Here is a 16072-nt window from a genome sequence, read left to right on the forward strand (position 1 = left end):
GGAATCCAACAATGCTGTAATGCATTGTCCTTCCCCCAATGCACCAGTGGTTATTTCATTGTTTCCCTCCATTGATAAAGCTGCTAAGGCTTCAGTCCCTGTGGCTGCTGCCACCTTAATCTGGATCCAAGTGTAAAATTCACTTTAAAGCATAAGAACATAAGAAATAAGAGCAGGAGTAGGCCACACGACCCCTCGAGCCTGCTCCACCATTCAATAAGACCATGGCCAATCATAGACCTCAACTCCACTTTTCCGTCCAATCTCCATATCCCTTGATTCCCCTAGAGTCCAAAAATCTATCTATCTCAGCCTCGAAGACTCAGCATTCACAGCCCTCTGGGGCAGAGAATTCCAAAGATTCACAGCCCTCAGTGAAGAAATTCCTCCTCATCTCAGTCTTAAATGGCCAACCCCTTATCCTGAGACTGTGCCTCCTAGTTCTAGACACTCCAGCCTGGGGAAACAACTTCTCAGCATCTACCCTGTCAATCCCCTTCAGAATCTTGTATGTTTCAATGAGATCACCTCGCATTCTTCTAAACTCCAGAGAGTATCGGCCCATTCTACACAATCTCTCCTCATAGGACAACCCTCTCATCCCAGGAATCAATCTAGTGAACCTTTGTTTCCAAGGCAAGTATATCCTTCCTTAGATAAGGAGACCAAAACTGTGCACAGTACTCCAGGTGTGGTCTCACCAAGGCCCTGTACAATTGTAGCAAGACTTCCTTACTCTTATACTCCAAACCCCTTGCAATAAAGGCCAACATGCCATTTGCCTGCCCTGCCATAGGCCCAGCAGCACCTATATTTCCTAAGGAGGCTGAAGGGATGTAACCTGTCACCCCTGATCCTCTCTAACTTTTACCGCTGCACAATAGAGAGCATCCTGACGAACTGTATCACAGTATGATATGGCAGCTGTAGCTCCTATGACCGGAAAGCCCTGCAGCGGGTAGTCAAAACTGCCCAACGCATTACCGGCACCCGGCTACCGACCATAGAGCACATATACCAGAAACACTGTTTACGGAGGTCACTGACCATCATCAAAGACCCTACCCACCCCAGCCACAGTTTGTTCGGCCCCCTGCCATCTGGGAGATGCTACAGATGCATTCGCACCCGAACGACCAGATTTAGGAACAGCTTCTTTCCCAGGGCTGTCATCCTACTGAACTCTACAAATAAACTCTAAAGCCTGCACATCCGCCAATGCACTTTATTATGTTTATGTTTATGTATTACAAGCCAAATGAATGTTGAATGTTATATGTCTTAATCAAAATGTACACTCTCGGGAGCCGCAAGCCTACATTTCGTTATACTGCACTTGTGCACTAACAATGACAATAAAGTTGATTATTATTATTATTGCTTGCTGTACCTGAATGCTAGCTTTCTGTGTTTCTTGCACGAGGACACCCAACTCTCTCTGAAAACCAACATTTGAAAGTTTCACCATTTAAAAAATATTCTATTTTTCTATTCTTCCTACCAAAGTGAATAACCTCACATTTCCCCACATTATACTCCATCTGCCACCTTACTGCCCACGCAGTTGCTCTCTTCTCCCCCACTCCTCCCAGCATCAGTCACACCCCAGCTCCTAGGTCACACTAATGGACTGGTTTTTCACACTCCTGCCTCCACTAATCCCACACAGGCATGAAGGACATTTTTTTGACTAGCCATGTCCCAACACTCACAGAAAACCATCAGAATGCTTAAGCCTCCAAGCTAAACTACTGAGAAATCCATGCAAGTATAGATTCCATTTGCCTGATAAAAATGTGCACTCTCTCCCCACTAACCTAAAAGCACAGAACGTAGGCAATGTGGCAAGAGGCAAGGCTTAAGATCCCTCAAGTATGCATTGAGGTACTGGTGGGGTTTAACTAGTTAAAACTGCATTTAGATTTAATAGAGGTCTTCAAAATGATGAGGGGTTTTGATAAGAATAGGGAGAAACTGTTTCCACCATCGGGAGGGTCGGTAATCAGAGGACACAGATGATTTAAGATAAGGTCATGTTTATTTCCAACACCAGATTTCTGATTGGTCACCTTGGAGGACAAGACCTGATTTCTGATTGGTCCCCTTGGAAGACAAGACACACCCATCAGTTTCTCTGCCTCCAATCCCCTCTCTCTGATCCCTTCGATCCTCTCTCCCCCTCCAATCCCTCTCCCCGTCCCCCGAACACCTCTTCATCCCGACCTCCCCAACCCCCTCGCTCTCATCCCACTCTCTTCCCCGACCCCCCGCGCCCTTCCCCGACCCTCATCCCTCTCTTCCCTGACCCTCTTTCCCTCATCTCTCTCCCTCATCCCTCTCTCTCCCTTCCCCGACCCTCTCTCTCTCTCGAACCCCCTCTCTCCAGTCTCTTCCCCCCTCCGATCCCCCCTCTCTTCTTACGCAGCCAATGAGAGCATGGCCCACGCTGCAGGCCGCAATAGTTGGGTAATGCACGTGCGCGACTTCGGTAAACTGCGCAGAAGGGGATCGGGTGTGCACGCGCGGCTCTGGGAAACAACACGCACGCGCAGGTGGCTGCAAAGGTGTTCGTGTGGATAATCACTCTGTTAAGATAATTGTCAAAAGAACCAGAGGGACAATGAGGATGAATTATTTTACACAATGAGTGGTTATGTCTGGAATGCACTGCCTGAAAGGGTGGTGGAAGCTGATTGAATAGTAACTTTCAAAAGGAAATTGGATATATACTGTACCTGAAAAGGAAAAATTTGCAGAGCTATGAGGAAAGAGCAGGGGATTTTTGACTAATTGGAGAGATCTTTCAAAGAGCCACCACAGGCACGATGGGGTGCATGGCCTCCTGTGCTGCAAGATTCAATGAATGCTTACTAGTACAGAGCACTGATGAATTTCTCACTGCTTGTCTAGCAAGGACCACCTTAAATGTTCAGGTATTGGCTTGTTTATTGGGAAATCCTAGCAACCAGGGACAGGGCCTACTTCCACAGGTAGGCCACAGCATGGACAGATGCACACTATAGTTTCATCAGTGACTCCCTGCCTCTCTTCCACTCAAGTCACTGGTTGGCACTGAACCCTGGATATTTGAGTGTACATTCACATACCCAGCCTTGGAGTTTCTTCATCAGCTGTTTGATAGAGATCTGCCTTCAGCCTGGTGGAAAGACCTATATTGCAGGAAGCTTGCAATGTACCAGCCACCTCGACGGCCTTGACATTCATACCAAGAGGGCGATGCTGCAAAAATTCCACTATGCAAACTTGGCAGACTGTGTGTGCATCTGCACCAGGCTTTGGGATTTATTTACCATTTCATTACGTCTGTGTAATCTCAAATGGCAGCAGAAACTTGCACTGTCCACAACGTACATTAAAGCGAGAGGAAAAAAAACAAAAATCACAGGAAACTCTATACCAGTACACCAGCTTTTATTATAAAAAAAAATCCTGGACAGGGAGCCTCTCCACAGGCTCTGTTCGTTTTGGTCTGAATAAATAAATCATTTTCTAAATACAAGCAAATTAAAGACAATAAAGAGTAAAATCACACACTTGCAGCCGGAGGCAAGAAAATTAAATTCAGAGTTAAATAAATAAAAAAGAGAGTCAGGTAGGAAAGCGCAGAATAAATACAGCTTAAATTAAACATCATATTTTTCCTTTTTAAGCAAAAGTTTCTATCTCAAACTATTTCTGAAAAGATTTACAAAATATATATATATATATATATCTGTCAGATTCCTATAAATCAGGAGATAAAATTCAGGCTGTGCAAATTCACTTTCTTTTTTGTTTTTAATTTAAAAAATAACCTAGATTTGGAAAAAAGGATTCCCCCCCCGCCCATCAATAATGTTGTGTGCAAAACTCCCCCCCCAGACAACGAGCTACATTGTCCTTATTGCTATTTTGTTTAAGGATCATTACGGAAGTGCGTTACAATTACACACAGACATCAGGAGAGGGAACCTCTGAAATGGGAATGTTTGCAGGACGTGGAGATCAGACACTGAATTTCAGGGGAGTTTACCTTTGGGATTTAGCAATATGGTGCATTGTTGGCCGCTTGTATTAACAGTCATAGTACCCATCACTGCACCTCCAGGAGTGGGTAGAGGTAGTCTTTGAACTGGCCGAGTGGCTCATGACTGCCATCATTTGGATGTGGTAGGAAAACCTGCCCCTCATTATACATGTGATGAAATATTGCCCGACTGGCAATAGTGCTCCCATTGGATTTTAAACACTAGCCCAACATCCAGAGGACGTACCCAGTGCCCCATTGTGTGGTAGTGTGTTCCAACTGTTTGATCACACACACAAGGACGACCGTCATCTTTCATGGGCACCAAGCATGTTCCAGCCCAAATCGTGGGAGATCGGGAATGCACCATTACAATGTGGAAATCATTCATTAGGGCCTGATGAAAGGATTATCAGGTCAGCCAACTGAGAAATGATGTGTGCGCTTCAGCCAGTCGTGGCTTGACTGTCACATCATTTCTAGAGTTTAAAATGGCGTTAAACATGTTTAAAGTTTGCAAAAATTACATTTATACAGTCGTTGAATTAGTGTTCTACACGCCATCTATTAAACTTGGTCTGGTTTAACTCCAAGTTTGCTAACAGCAAGCTGGTGCATCAGACCCTAAGAAATAGGAAATGTAGAGTTCAAAAAAATAAATGTTTCCTGAGAGAGTCTCAACTTTAATATAAAAGAAACTCTGAAGATGGGGTTAGATAAGGAGACATGCCCTGCGACAGTCCTATTACTGGGCACTGGTGGGGGGGGGGGGGGGGTGGTGGGGGGAGTTCCCCTGTTGCTCATAAAAGAATGAAGCCAACAAACCAATCTACAATGTACTGATTAAACTACACACTGCCCAATAGAACTGAATGCTGTTTGGATCCAAATGAACCATTTCATTCCCTCCACTCACACTCACACACACACACAGCACCTACTCAGCAATTCAATTATGGCCACTTCAGCTCAAGATCTTCTGGATGGCTCCCCGTCCTCCCAAGACAGAGTCGTGTTGGACCCTTGCCAGTGGGAATCCCAAAAACTGGAAGAGAGAAGTCATGAAGTCCGCCTGGTTCCCTTTTTTTTTCCTCCTCCAAATTTTAAAAAAGAGAACCGAGTTTCTCTCCAGCGCCAGGTCCCTTCAGCACTCTCAAGTACATAATCATTGTCCCATTCAAGTATTGCAAGTCATGTGGAAAAGGTTTTTTTGGGGGGGGGGGGTTACCCCCTGGGATGCAGGAAGAGTTCACACAGTGTATACACCCATGCTGCTAGCCTGCTCCTGCAGGCCCAGAATGCTGTAAGCAATCCGCTTCTGGTGCCCTGGTAACCGGACTCCGATCTTTTTCACATCCCTGGGGGGGGGGAAAAAAACAGGGTCAGAATATGTAAAGTGGAAGGGGCGCCTCTGTTCTTAATAAATCTTTGCACTGGTGATTTTTAGTCACTATTCCCCAATGCCTAATGACTTTGCAAACAAAGGCAAGATTTCATCTACTTGGTATTTCTAATAAAATTGTGACCAAATGCTAGAAACAGCGAAGTCTTCCTGCATCTGGCTAGAATGCAACTACGCACAAGCCTAGATGCCAGTTTGCAATGTTAGCATCGGCACCTGGAACAGTGATCCTTTCAACAGAAGTGGTAAACCCATTTTAAATAAACAGGCAAATGCCTCGGTATGAATGGCAGACGGAGGAATGTCAAACAAACTGATAAAAGCATTCGCATGCCAACATCTCCAACAGTCATTTCGAAGCTCTAGACACCAGAGGAAATGATCCCCACAGGCAAGCTTTACTCTCCGAGACTGCTTAGACTTGTCTCCAGGACAGCTTGGGAAAGAACAGGTCAGTTCCCATCCTCCCAGATGAGGAAGGGCTGTAAAGACATGGACCACATTGGGTTTCTTTGTCCACCTCCACTTGTCCTCGTCTCGATGGAGAGAAAGTACCTGACATTTACACTCAAAACACTTCCTGTTCAGTGAGAGAGCATGCAGATCCTGGGGCAAACCTGTTATACAAGGTGATCCCAGCCTGTTTCACTGCTCTGTTCTGCACTTACGATGTATGCAAATTCTTGCGTTGTTTGCCGGGTTTGTTTTAAAGCTCCGCAGTGTGGGTTTTTTTTTGCTACACCCGGATAGTTAGGTCTGCTTTCCAGAACAGGCCGCCTGTCTCCCGGGATACCTACATTTATTTACCCAACACTGAGGAACGCAATGGTCTACTTCACTCAAATGCATTTGCCACAATCCTCCACCTTCAGTAAATTCCTTTGAAAGCCGCCAGTGTTGTGACTGGGAGTTCTGGCTACTAAACACCTGGTTTGTAAACTGTTTGCTTTGTTTTCGCTTCCCATTTTTCCTTTCTCAATCGTTTTCTCTCCCACCTTTTTTCTTAAATATATGAGCACTCACATTATTTTTGGGCGTTTTAATTCCGTCTGTCCCAACCACTCCCAGGAGCCCATTATGTGTCTGTCTGTCTCCGTCTTGCTGTTACTACAGGTTGAATCAGTTTTATACCAATGATGAAGGTGGAGCTTTCACTCAATGCTCAGCAATTAAAGAGCAGATTCACGCTCGTTTAGGACTATGGGTAAGTTTTGCCTCCATTAGGATGAAACGGCCTCTTTCTCTCATCTTACAGCAACAGTGGGAGTACTGAACCACTGTTACAGCAAACCGGGCCAAGGCAACGTTGATTACAGTATGCTGGGTCGGATATGTTTATTTAGTCAAGTGATATCTCCGTGTCAGACAGCGGGGTTAGCTTGTCCTCAATGGTGCAATGAAAACTATTAATAGCACTTCCTTGAAGTGCCTACATATCCATGTGACATTCCCCAGGAAAGCAGACATTTTCCCAGCAACTTGAGATATTATTAAACATCCTTTTCATGCCGAGGGCTCTAGCTGCAAACTGATGAACAAAATGAGATTAAAAGTTTAGCAGATTTAGATTATATTGGGGGGGGGGCGAGGAATCCCTCTTAGAAAGAATGCCACTGGCATTGGAGTGACTTGGCACACAACTTACTGTCGTACCATCTCCAAGAGAGTGGGCATGGCGGTCACGGTTTTGTGAAGGTTTAGGAACGGACTCATCATAGGCAACCTGTCCAGTTATACATTGAGACACAGACTCCATGTCACTGGGAACAATCAGAACTTGTTGGAAGCTCCCAGTGCGAGAAATCAACAGCCTGGAAACTGACACGAGCAGGAAGCATTTCCTCCAGGAGAGGTGCACAGTCCAGGCTGTGCCGTGACCCGCAGGACGGTGATGGAGCAGCCCTCCCTAAATGTACTCACTCTGTGGTTAGCTGAACAATGTGCTCCATGGTACTGTATCCTGCTGCCATAAAATTCTCCAAGTACTGTCCCATCTTTATAGACTCCAACCACTCGGTGACTGTACGGAAGATCATACCATCGGCTCCACTGGTGCTGGGCAGGCGGATGGACACGCTGCAGAGAAACATTAGATGCGTTAGACCATGGGCAATTAGAATTTATTTACAAGCTTGGGATGCACAGCAATGTGCTAAGTCCAGCTACATCACAAAATGGAAACCGCTGAGGCAGGAGTATGGGAAGTGGCTAACCATCATTTCCTTACGCTGGTGTTAAAGATGTTACAGGATTGTCTACACAGCTATCCTTGTGGTCTCCCTGGGTAGGCCTGCCAATTTGTGCCATGGTACGGACAACTCTGCTGTGGACTCACTTCACTAGAAATGGCCCCTAATCCATTTCATCGACAGCCCTTACAGCTCGCAGAGATCTTCATCCCAATCCAGAGCATAGTTCCAGATTGAGCCTTATTAAATGCAGACCAATCAAGGCTCAAATTTGGAGTGACACACTTACTTTGATTGAAAACGGTTGCCTATTTTAATACGTCTTAAATATGTGGACAGAACCGTGTGTGTTTAAACTAGATTACATTGAGCCGCCTTCCTAACATTTCCCCAACAGCAACAGTTCTGAGTGAATGGGCTGGATATTTACTGGGGAGGGATGTGTAGGCAGGGCGAGTGGATTGGCTGGATATTTACTGGGGAGGATTGTGTCGGCAGGGCGAGTGAATGGGCTGGATATTTACTGGGGAGGATTGTGTCGGCAGGGCGAGTGGATTGGCTGGATATTTACTGGGGAGGATTGTGTTTGCAAGGCGAGTGGAAATCCATTATCATATCTTCACGATTTAGTCCTGGTCCACAGACAGCATTCTTCACAGGCCCCAGGAACACAGGAATCATTGCATCACATGGAGTGTTTGATCAACTCTGTCCCTATAACCCCCAATCCCATTCCAAACCAGAGATTTACTTGACTTCTTTTTGACTGTTTTAATTGACTCAGCATCAACTGGTTTGACTGGAGTCCAGTCCCCTGTGGGTGACAAGAGTTTATTCCGATCCTTAATCTTATTCAGGGACCTGTTAACCTCCGCAAAGTTAGCCTGATTCAGTATGGTCCCAAGCTTGGGAGTAACTGCAACCCAGGGCAGTGAAGGGTTAATATATCGGAGCCAGTTCACTGCAGAGACTGCGAATACAATACACAGATCTACTCAAGTTCACATGCTCACCTTCGGCAAACATAAATCCTTAATTATTTTCTGTCCTGAACTAGTCAGACATGCCTTGATTGGCTACGGGCAATTTGATCAGGTCCCAGCATTGTTCAGATAGGAGTTTTTGTGGTTTCTCCATTGTCCATGCACCTGGAGCACTGGAATGTGCTTCGGAGACTACAGAGCCATCAAGTACAGAGCTGGATCCCCGCCAGCACAGAGATTTCATTACCACTACTACATATGCAGTGCAACAAATCGAATTCAACAGTTAGGGCCAGATTGCTACCCCAATGTATACAGCACCAGTGTGGGCCGGACCTGCACCAGAGATTGCCTGGCACCAGCATGGCTGGCTGCACGTGCTTGCTCGAACATCTCATGTATACACTGCGCGAGTCTTTGACCGTTTCTCACTCATACGGAGAGGTCACTCAGTCCCCACACTTTGATGTTTTTTGGCAGCAGTAGAGAGTTAAACTTTTGGATACTCAGTACAATGGTTAAAGAATATCGCTTTCTTGTAAACATAGAATGCTTTTTTAATAAAGAAAGATGATTTGGACACTTCCCTCATTCCTTCCAGCACATACAGATAACTCAGACATCACACATACCGACCTCTCTCACACCACACACAATCATACACATGGATAGCCCAGACATCACCCATACCGACCTCTCTCTCTCTCTCACACACACACACTCATACACATGGATAGCCCAGACATCACACTTACAGATAGAAAACGAAACACAATCCCAACATCATTCAGATGGAGGACTCAGATATCATACATACAGAGGGATAACCACTTCGTTCTCTCTCACACACACAGCCCAACATCATACATGTTGGATAAGCCTGACTTCGCACGAACACAAAATAAACAGGGTGACCATGACTGGGATGGGTAGGGGTGTGAAGCGGATGAGTTTATTGATCTTGGTGGTCACCAAACAAATCTCATTAAATGTTCAGTAAATCCCTAGATTAAACCTCTAAGCAAGTTGGTTTACTTGTGATCCCATTCAATGCCCATCAACTCACAACTGATAGGAAGCTGGAAACCCCAGGCGGATGTCCCATGGAGCCTACCAATCTACGAGGTATTTTGGACAATTTTCTTCTGATATTGAACCAAGTCTTCAATCAATCAACTGCTGGCCGTTTATCAGGTCAAAAAAGCCTGTTCACCTTCATTTAGTTGTCAAAGTTGAGCATGGATAGTACTGATGTCTGACTTCAGAAGGATGGTGCCAGTGTACTAGCGTAAGTTTGCCCACTAGCAGAGAAACAGTGAACTGATTTGGGAGTGGTTTGTTAATTTTCTTCTCACGGTGTTAATTTGTGCTGGGATGCCCTCCAGTACCACACCCAAGTGACCATTCTTTACGTGAAAGGCTAAAACAGTGCGGGTCAGCGGGCTCTTTGACCGCAGCGGGAACATCACAGCCAAGCCCAATCCTGTCCTCATCCAACATCGACACGCGCACACTTTCCAGCTGGGGTCACTGGATAGTGATCAGGACTGGGAACTCTGGCTGATCTTTAGGCTCATCTCCCTTCCTACCTCAGCGGCACGGAGGCCAACCGCAGTGCCCCATCTGAAACCAACTAACCAGATTTGGGAGTGAGGTGAAATGCATTTGAACTCAGCAACGCAAGTCATCAGCTGATTCCAGCCCTTCTGAACAGAATGTGGGGGCGCTTTCATTTCCCACAGGACCTACCGTGGATCGAAATCGGCGATGTTTTTCAAGGAGTCTGGGTTGCGGATCAATTTATCGAGGATGTTGACAATGTCACAGAATTTGGGTCGTTTGGTCCTCTCCTGTTGCCAGCACTGCATCATCAGCTGGTAGATGGCCGAGGGACAGTCCATCGGAGCAGGCAGGCGGAATCCTTCATTTATCGATTTCATCACCTACAAAAAGATACAAACAGCAGCTGTTGAATTCAATAACCTGGGACACGGACATGTACCAGCTGTTTACAACTTGAAATGCCAGGGGAAATAAGGCCCAGCAATGATCAAGAGATCGCATGTCAAGGGAGGCGAGAAACTCTTAACATGTTCCTCAGTCTAACTGCTGGTTATAAGGCTCCTACTTAAAATGAGGGTAGTCGAGCCCCTAGTAAGCATGGATCCACAGCAAAAAACAGTCCCTAAACTGGCAATCTCACTCAGGGAGATAGGTTGTGTGGGAAATGGAAAATGCCACACTGGTGCAGTAGGGTGCTTTCAAAGGCTAAAGTTAAGATGTACATTGTTGGGACAGTGCATCTAACCAGTGTACAGGTAGACTATCCTTTATCCGAACTTCCGAAAACCTCTAAAAACCAAAAGTTTTTTCATTCAGCGTAAGTCGTGCGCACGACATGACCAGAGTGGCGCACGACTTACGCTGAGCAGGGCAGAAGGTCAGAGTTCCCTCCTGGGTAGGAGATTGCAGGCCGAGCCGGGCAGTGTGAAGGAGGTACCGGGAGAGTGAACCCAACAATACAGCGGCCCGTCCGATAGCTGCAGCGGCCCGTCCGATATTCTTTTCTCCCCCCCCACCCCCCGACCCGACCCAAACCGCGGCCCGTCCAATATTCTTTTCTCCCCCCCCCCGGATATTCTTTTCTCCCCGACCCAACCCGACCCGAACGATATTCTTTTCTCCCCCCCCACCCCCCGACCGACCCAAACCGCGGCCCGTCCGATATTCTTTTCACCCCCCCCCCCGGATATTCTTTTCTCCCCGACCCAACCCGACCCGAACGATATTCTTTTCTCCCCCCGACCCCCGCCCGACCTGAACCGCGGCCCGTCCGATATTCTTTTCTCCCTCCCCACCCGACCCCCGACCTGATTTGCGGGCCAGCTTAGTAGGAGTCAGCCAATATCCGGCTTTCCAGAGAAGCAGGAAGGGGAATGAGACACGGAACAGTCGCAAGAGGTAGCCTGAACTTTTAAAATTTATATTAAATACAAATTTTCCAGTCTTATAATAATACCTTCTGAAATCCGAAAAATTCCGAAAACCGAAACTCAGCTGGCCCCAAGGCTTTCGGATAAGGGATAGTGTACCTGTAGTAACTGAGTTGAGTGTGCTTGGTGCCCAAAATGGAAACTGTTCCATTCCCCAGCACTAACACCCCTCATCTTAATTAGTATAAAATGTTAAATTCAGTCCTCGGAGCAATAAATTGCCAAACATCCTCACATGTAAACAGCCAAGCAACAAGACTATGTAGTTGAAATCCTCAAAAATCATTCGACGGGAACCATGCTCCTATTGTTTATTATTCCACATCTGCATCTTGTGGTAGTTTGTTAATTAACAGATTAAAAAGTTTGTTTGAAATTGGGGAAGTTCTAAAAGACAACATCCTTCTGCAAGTATTACTGTATTTGCAGGCAGTCATTCCTCTGCACTGTTGCACTGCCGCCTCTCTGTCCCCCCCAGCTGCCCTTCTGCCCCTCACTGTTCTTCAACTGCCTCCTCCCTCCCGCATTGCCTCTTCTGCACCTGTGCTATTTGGTTACTCCAGTGTTGCCTCTTCTGTTCCTCTGTGCTATTGGTTGCCCCAGCATTGCCTCTTCCTGCATTTTTATGCTCTTCAGTATCCCCTGCATTGTTTTTCTGCCCCTCTGTGCTCTTAGTTGCCCCATGCACACCATTCCTGCCCCTCTTATTTGGTTAAATCCAGGACACAAGAGTTTGTATTGTTTGCGCAACTCTGCCTCTTACCTCATGATTGGACATATCCCAGTAAGGTCTCTCTCCATAGGACAAGACTTCCCACATTACAATGCCAAAACTCCACACGTCGCTTGCTGAGGTAAACTTCCGATAAGCAATTGCCTCCGGAGCGGTCCAGCGGATGGGAATCTTCCCTCCCTAAAAGAAACACATCTTCAGCAACTGAGGAGTGCAGAGTTCCTCCAATAGCCTTAAAAATAATAGTCCCAGGAATTCAGAGCTTGCTATTGATAGTTTCAGCTTGTTATATGATAAATGCCCATACAGATTGTGCCACTTCAGGTACATTTCCCACACCACAGAGTACAAAAGTAGAGAAGTTGTGCTGAATCTTTATAAAGCGCTGGTTAGGCCACAACTGGAGTATTGCATCCAGTTCTGGTCACCACACTTTAGGAAGGATGTGAAGGCCCTTGAGAAGGTGCAGAGGAGATTTACCAGAATGGTTCTGGGGATGGGGGATCTTAGCTACAAGGACAGGTTGGAGAAGCTGGATTTGTTTTCATTAGAGCAAAGGAGGTTGAGGGGTGATTTGATAGAGGTGTACAAGATTATGATGGGTTTGGATAGGCTAGACAGGGAAAGGCTGTTCCCACTAGTTGATGGTACAAGGACTAGGGGACACAGATTTAAGGTTTTGGGCAAGGGATACAGGGGGGATGTGAGGAAAAACACTTTTACACAGCAAGTGGTGATGACCTGGAACTCGCTGCCGACGGAAGTGGTGGAAGCGGAGACACTCAATGTTTTCAAGGGGAGGCTGGATAGGCACTTGAGGGAAATAAACTTGCAGGGCTACAGGGATAGAGCGGGGGAATGGATTGCTCTACAGAGTGCCGGCACGGACTCGATGAGCCGAATGGCCTCCTTCTGTGCTGTTATGACTATGACTTTCAAACTTTCCGCAAAATGCGTCGTTCAGCCAGATCCTTGCTGCTCCGTGGGCACAATCTGCCGCAAGGGAACAACTCAGCCATTTGCCCAGTGTGTGGTTATCGATCTCTGTGCCGGATCACAGATTTCTGTTAAAATGCAAAGATGCCCCAGAGAAAATGGCAGTCACCATATTCACGGGGCATTTATGGAAGTGCTGGAGCACGTTAAAAATTAGGAATTTAGGATTGAAAGGGAAAGCCCGTGCAAAACCTTTTGTTTTTTTACCCAAAGGAGCATAGAATGGTGGAGTACGTTACCAGGGAAGGACACTGAAGCAAACCATATAAATGGGTTCTAGCTGGATGCGAGCGATATGGCGAGAGGGTGAAAAACATTGGGCCAAATCATTTGTTCCCCTTGCTAAAAATCCTTACACATTACCCATTCATTGTACCCATTCTGCATTTGGGAAAATACAAGAACAGGTTTATTACAAAGGGGTAGGGGAAAAGGCGTAATCAAATGGCAGTGAAGATAAGGTTTTAAATAACCTCATACTTCCCTATTTTGGGAGTGAGCTTGTAAGATTGTGAATTCCACAGCAATAAATCAAATATTATTCTTTGTAGATAAGAAATTTAAGTATTTAATTCAGGCTTTACCAAAAGCGATTCACAGTTCGGGGGCAACATTCAGGCAGTAATTTTATCCAACTCCAATCCAACTCATTGATTTGGAGTCTGTTCAGCAAGTTGCAAGAGGACATTTATATTTCACATCTGGTTAGGTGGCACCACTCAATCCAAAGTTTTGTTAAGCACGAAAGGAATGCCGTGATTCCCCGGACCCTACTTGGCAATACGAAAATTTGCAAATGGATTCTCCTCCCCTCCCCATTGCCAAAGAAATCCATTCTTTTCACAAAAGGCATACTCACACTAGTGGTGTACGTCCCCTCGGTGTCATCTTCCAACACTCGGGAGAGGCCAAAGTCGGACACTTTGCACACCAGTTGACTATTCACCAGGATGTTGCGTGCTGCAAGGTCCCGGTGTACGTAGTTCATGTCGGAAAGATACTTCATGCCAGCCGAAATTCCACGCAGCATTCCGACCAGTTGGAGAGAAGAGAAGTCACCATCGTTACTCTGCAACGGAAGAAGAAATGAATTCCCATCAATCTCTAGCATGACCAGATCCATGAACCCACTCACTTCACTTCACATTAATCAGCAGTTAAACAATTGAACACCATTGAGCTATTACAGGAGTCAGCTAAATATAGCACCTACGAGCCCCGTCATCATCCTCGGAACCCAAAATGATTTTAGAAAGATGTGGCAGCATCACAAAGCAAAATTATAGACTGCGCTGAAAGGCAGCTCCTGTATTTTCCAATGTTCACACTCCAGCATTGTGATTTTAATAAGCTGCTTGCATCACAATACCCGCAGCGTGCCTGCAGTGCCATCTCCACTCCTGGAGTTCAAACTGCAAGGGTCAAAGGGTTCGTGGACCAGTACTCGTGACCATTCACCATTAGCAAGAAAGATTCTTTGAACACATTTTGGATATTGCAGAAATCAAATTCAAGGAAATGGTTACAAGTTGTGCACATTCAGTGTGGTGACCATGGGGTTGGAATGTACAAAAATATAGAGATGTGCATAATTGAGGATCTCTGTGCTGGCTGCATGGGTGATTCATCTTTTACATCATATTCTCTTACTGGGAGTTGCATGGAGAAGTGATTTGGAAGGTCGTCCTAAATACAAATCAGGGTAAAGATGCGCCAGAAAATTTCCATTCCACCGCTTAATACAGATTAAACATATTTCAGATTCTCGTTCTAGTAGACTTCAACCAGGGATCTAAAACGTAGATACTTACCCGGAGGTAGGCATCTAGTGCTCCATTTTCCATATACTCTGTAACAATCATCAGGGGTTTGTCTATAAGGAGACAGAGAGGACAGGGTGTAAGACAAGAGCATCTCCAGCGGACAGATTCACTCACTCTCTCCCCGGGCCATTCCACAGAGGCATTTACAGACTGACTGATACTTTACTGAGAGGTAGTTTCTTCATTTAACCGAGTTACTCACATTTAGTGACAACCCCCTCCAGGCGAATGACATTGTGATGACTGAACTGTCCCATGATGCTCGCTTCACTCAGAAAATCGATCCTTTGGCTTTCAATATAGCCGGATTTCAATGTTTTAATAGCTACACCAATCTCTTTCCTCCCTTTCTTCAAAATTCCTTTGTAGACCTCACCAAATTCACCTGTTCGGGTACAAAGCAGAGAATTTGTTTCAGGCAGTGATTTGTCAAGGCACAATCAGCTAGAACAGGCACCATCCGAACACCACCGAGTATTGGCTCGCTACCGGCACTGCCAATGGCACAGGCCTGATTCAATACGAGCTCTGCCCAACACTTAGGGCGCTTTGGAGCATGCCTATGGTTTACTGGCATTGTGTTGCGCAGCATACAGTTCTACAGCTGGATACTCGAAGTAATTGTCGTGGTAAAGAGTTACGTACCAGCTCCGATCACTTTCTGCTTGGTGATCGCAGATGGATGGATCTCATCAGCAAACTTAAGGACAGCCTGGTTTGGATCCTCATACGTGTGTGGATCAACATAGGTCTTCAGAGGCTTCAGCTGGTCTGTGGACACAAAAAAAATAAACATTTTATACGTGTAATCTGTTGCACACGGCGGGTAAGATACTAACATTAACAGTTGCAAACGTGTTATTGATTGCCATTAGGCCCAAGGCAGTGAGGAGGTCTGCAGATACCCAAATAAAACCACCAGGCCC

At 45.9% G+C, this 16072-nt stretch overlaps 1 protein-coding gene across 1 annotated transcript in view; it reads right to left on the reverse strand.

The window, feature by feature from the left end:
- Positions 1-3415: 3415 nt before the first annotated feature.
- epha2b (eph receptor A2 b) overlaps positions 3416-16072 on the reverse strand; it is a 50080-nt gene continuing 37423 nt past the window's right edge. The window contains exons 10-17 of the mRNA XM_085967012.1: positions 15792-15917; positions 15349-15531; positions 15135-15196; positions 14183-14392; positions 12358-12507; positions 10351-10544; positions 7350-7505; positions 3416-5385 (exon numbers count right to left, since the gene is read on the reverse strand). Of these exons, the coding sequence (XP_085823138.1) occupies positions 5277-5385; positions 7350-7505; positions 10351-10544; positions 12358-12507; positions 14183-14392; positions 15135-15196; positions 15349-15531; positions 15792-15917 (1190 nt within the window). The 3' untranslated portion in view covers positions 3416-5276. The remainder of the gene's footprint in view (positions 5386-7349; positions 7506-10350; positions 10545-12357; positions 12508-14182; positions 14393-15134; positions 15197-15348; positions 15532-15791; positions 15918-16072) is intronic.

The sequence above is a fragment of the Somniosus microcephalus genome, chromosome 25 (assembly GCF_052327205.1).
Source record: "Somniosus microcephalus isolate GS21.2 chromosome 25, FLI_Smic_1.0, whole genome shotgun sequence".
Classification (NCBI taxonomy): domain Eukaryota; kingdom Metazoa; phylum Chordata; class Chondrichthyes; order Squaliformes; family Somniosidae; genus Somniosus; species Somniosus microcephalus.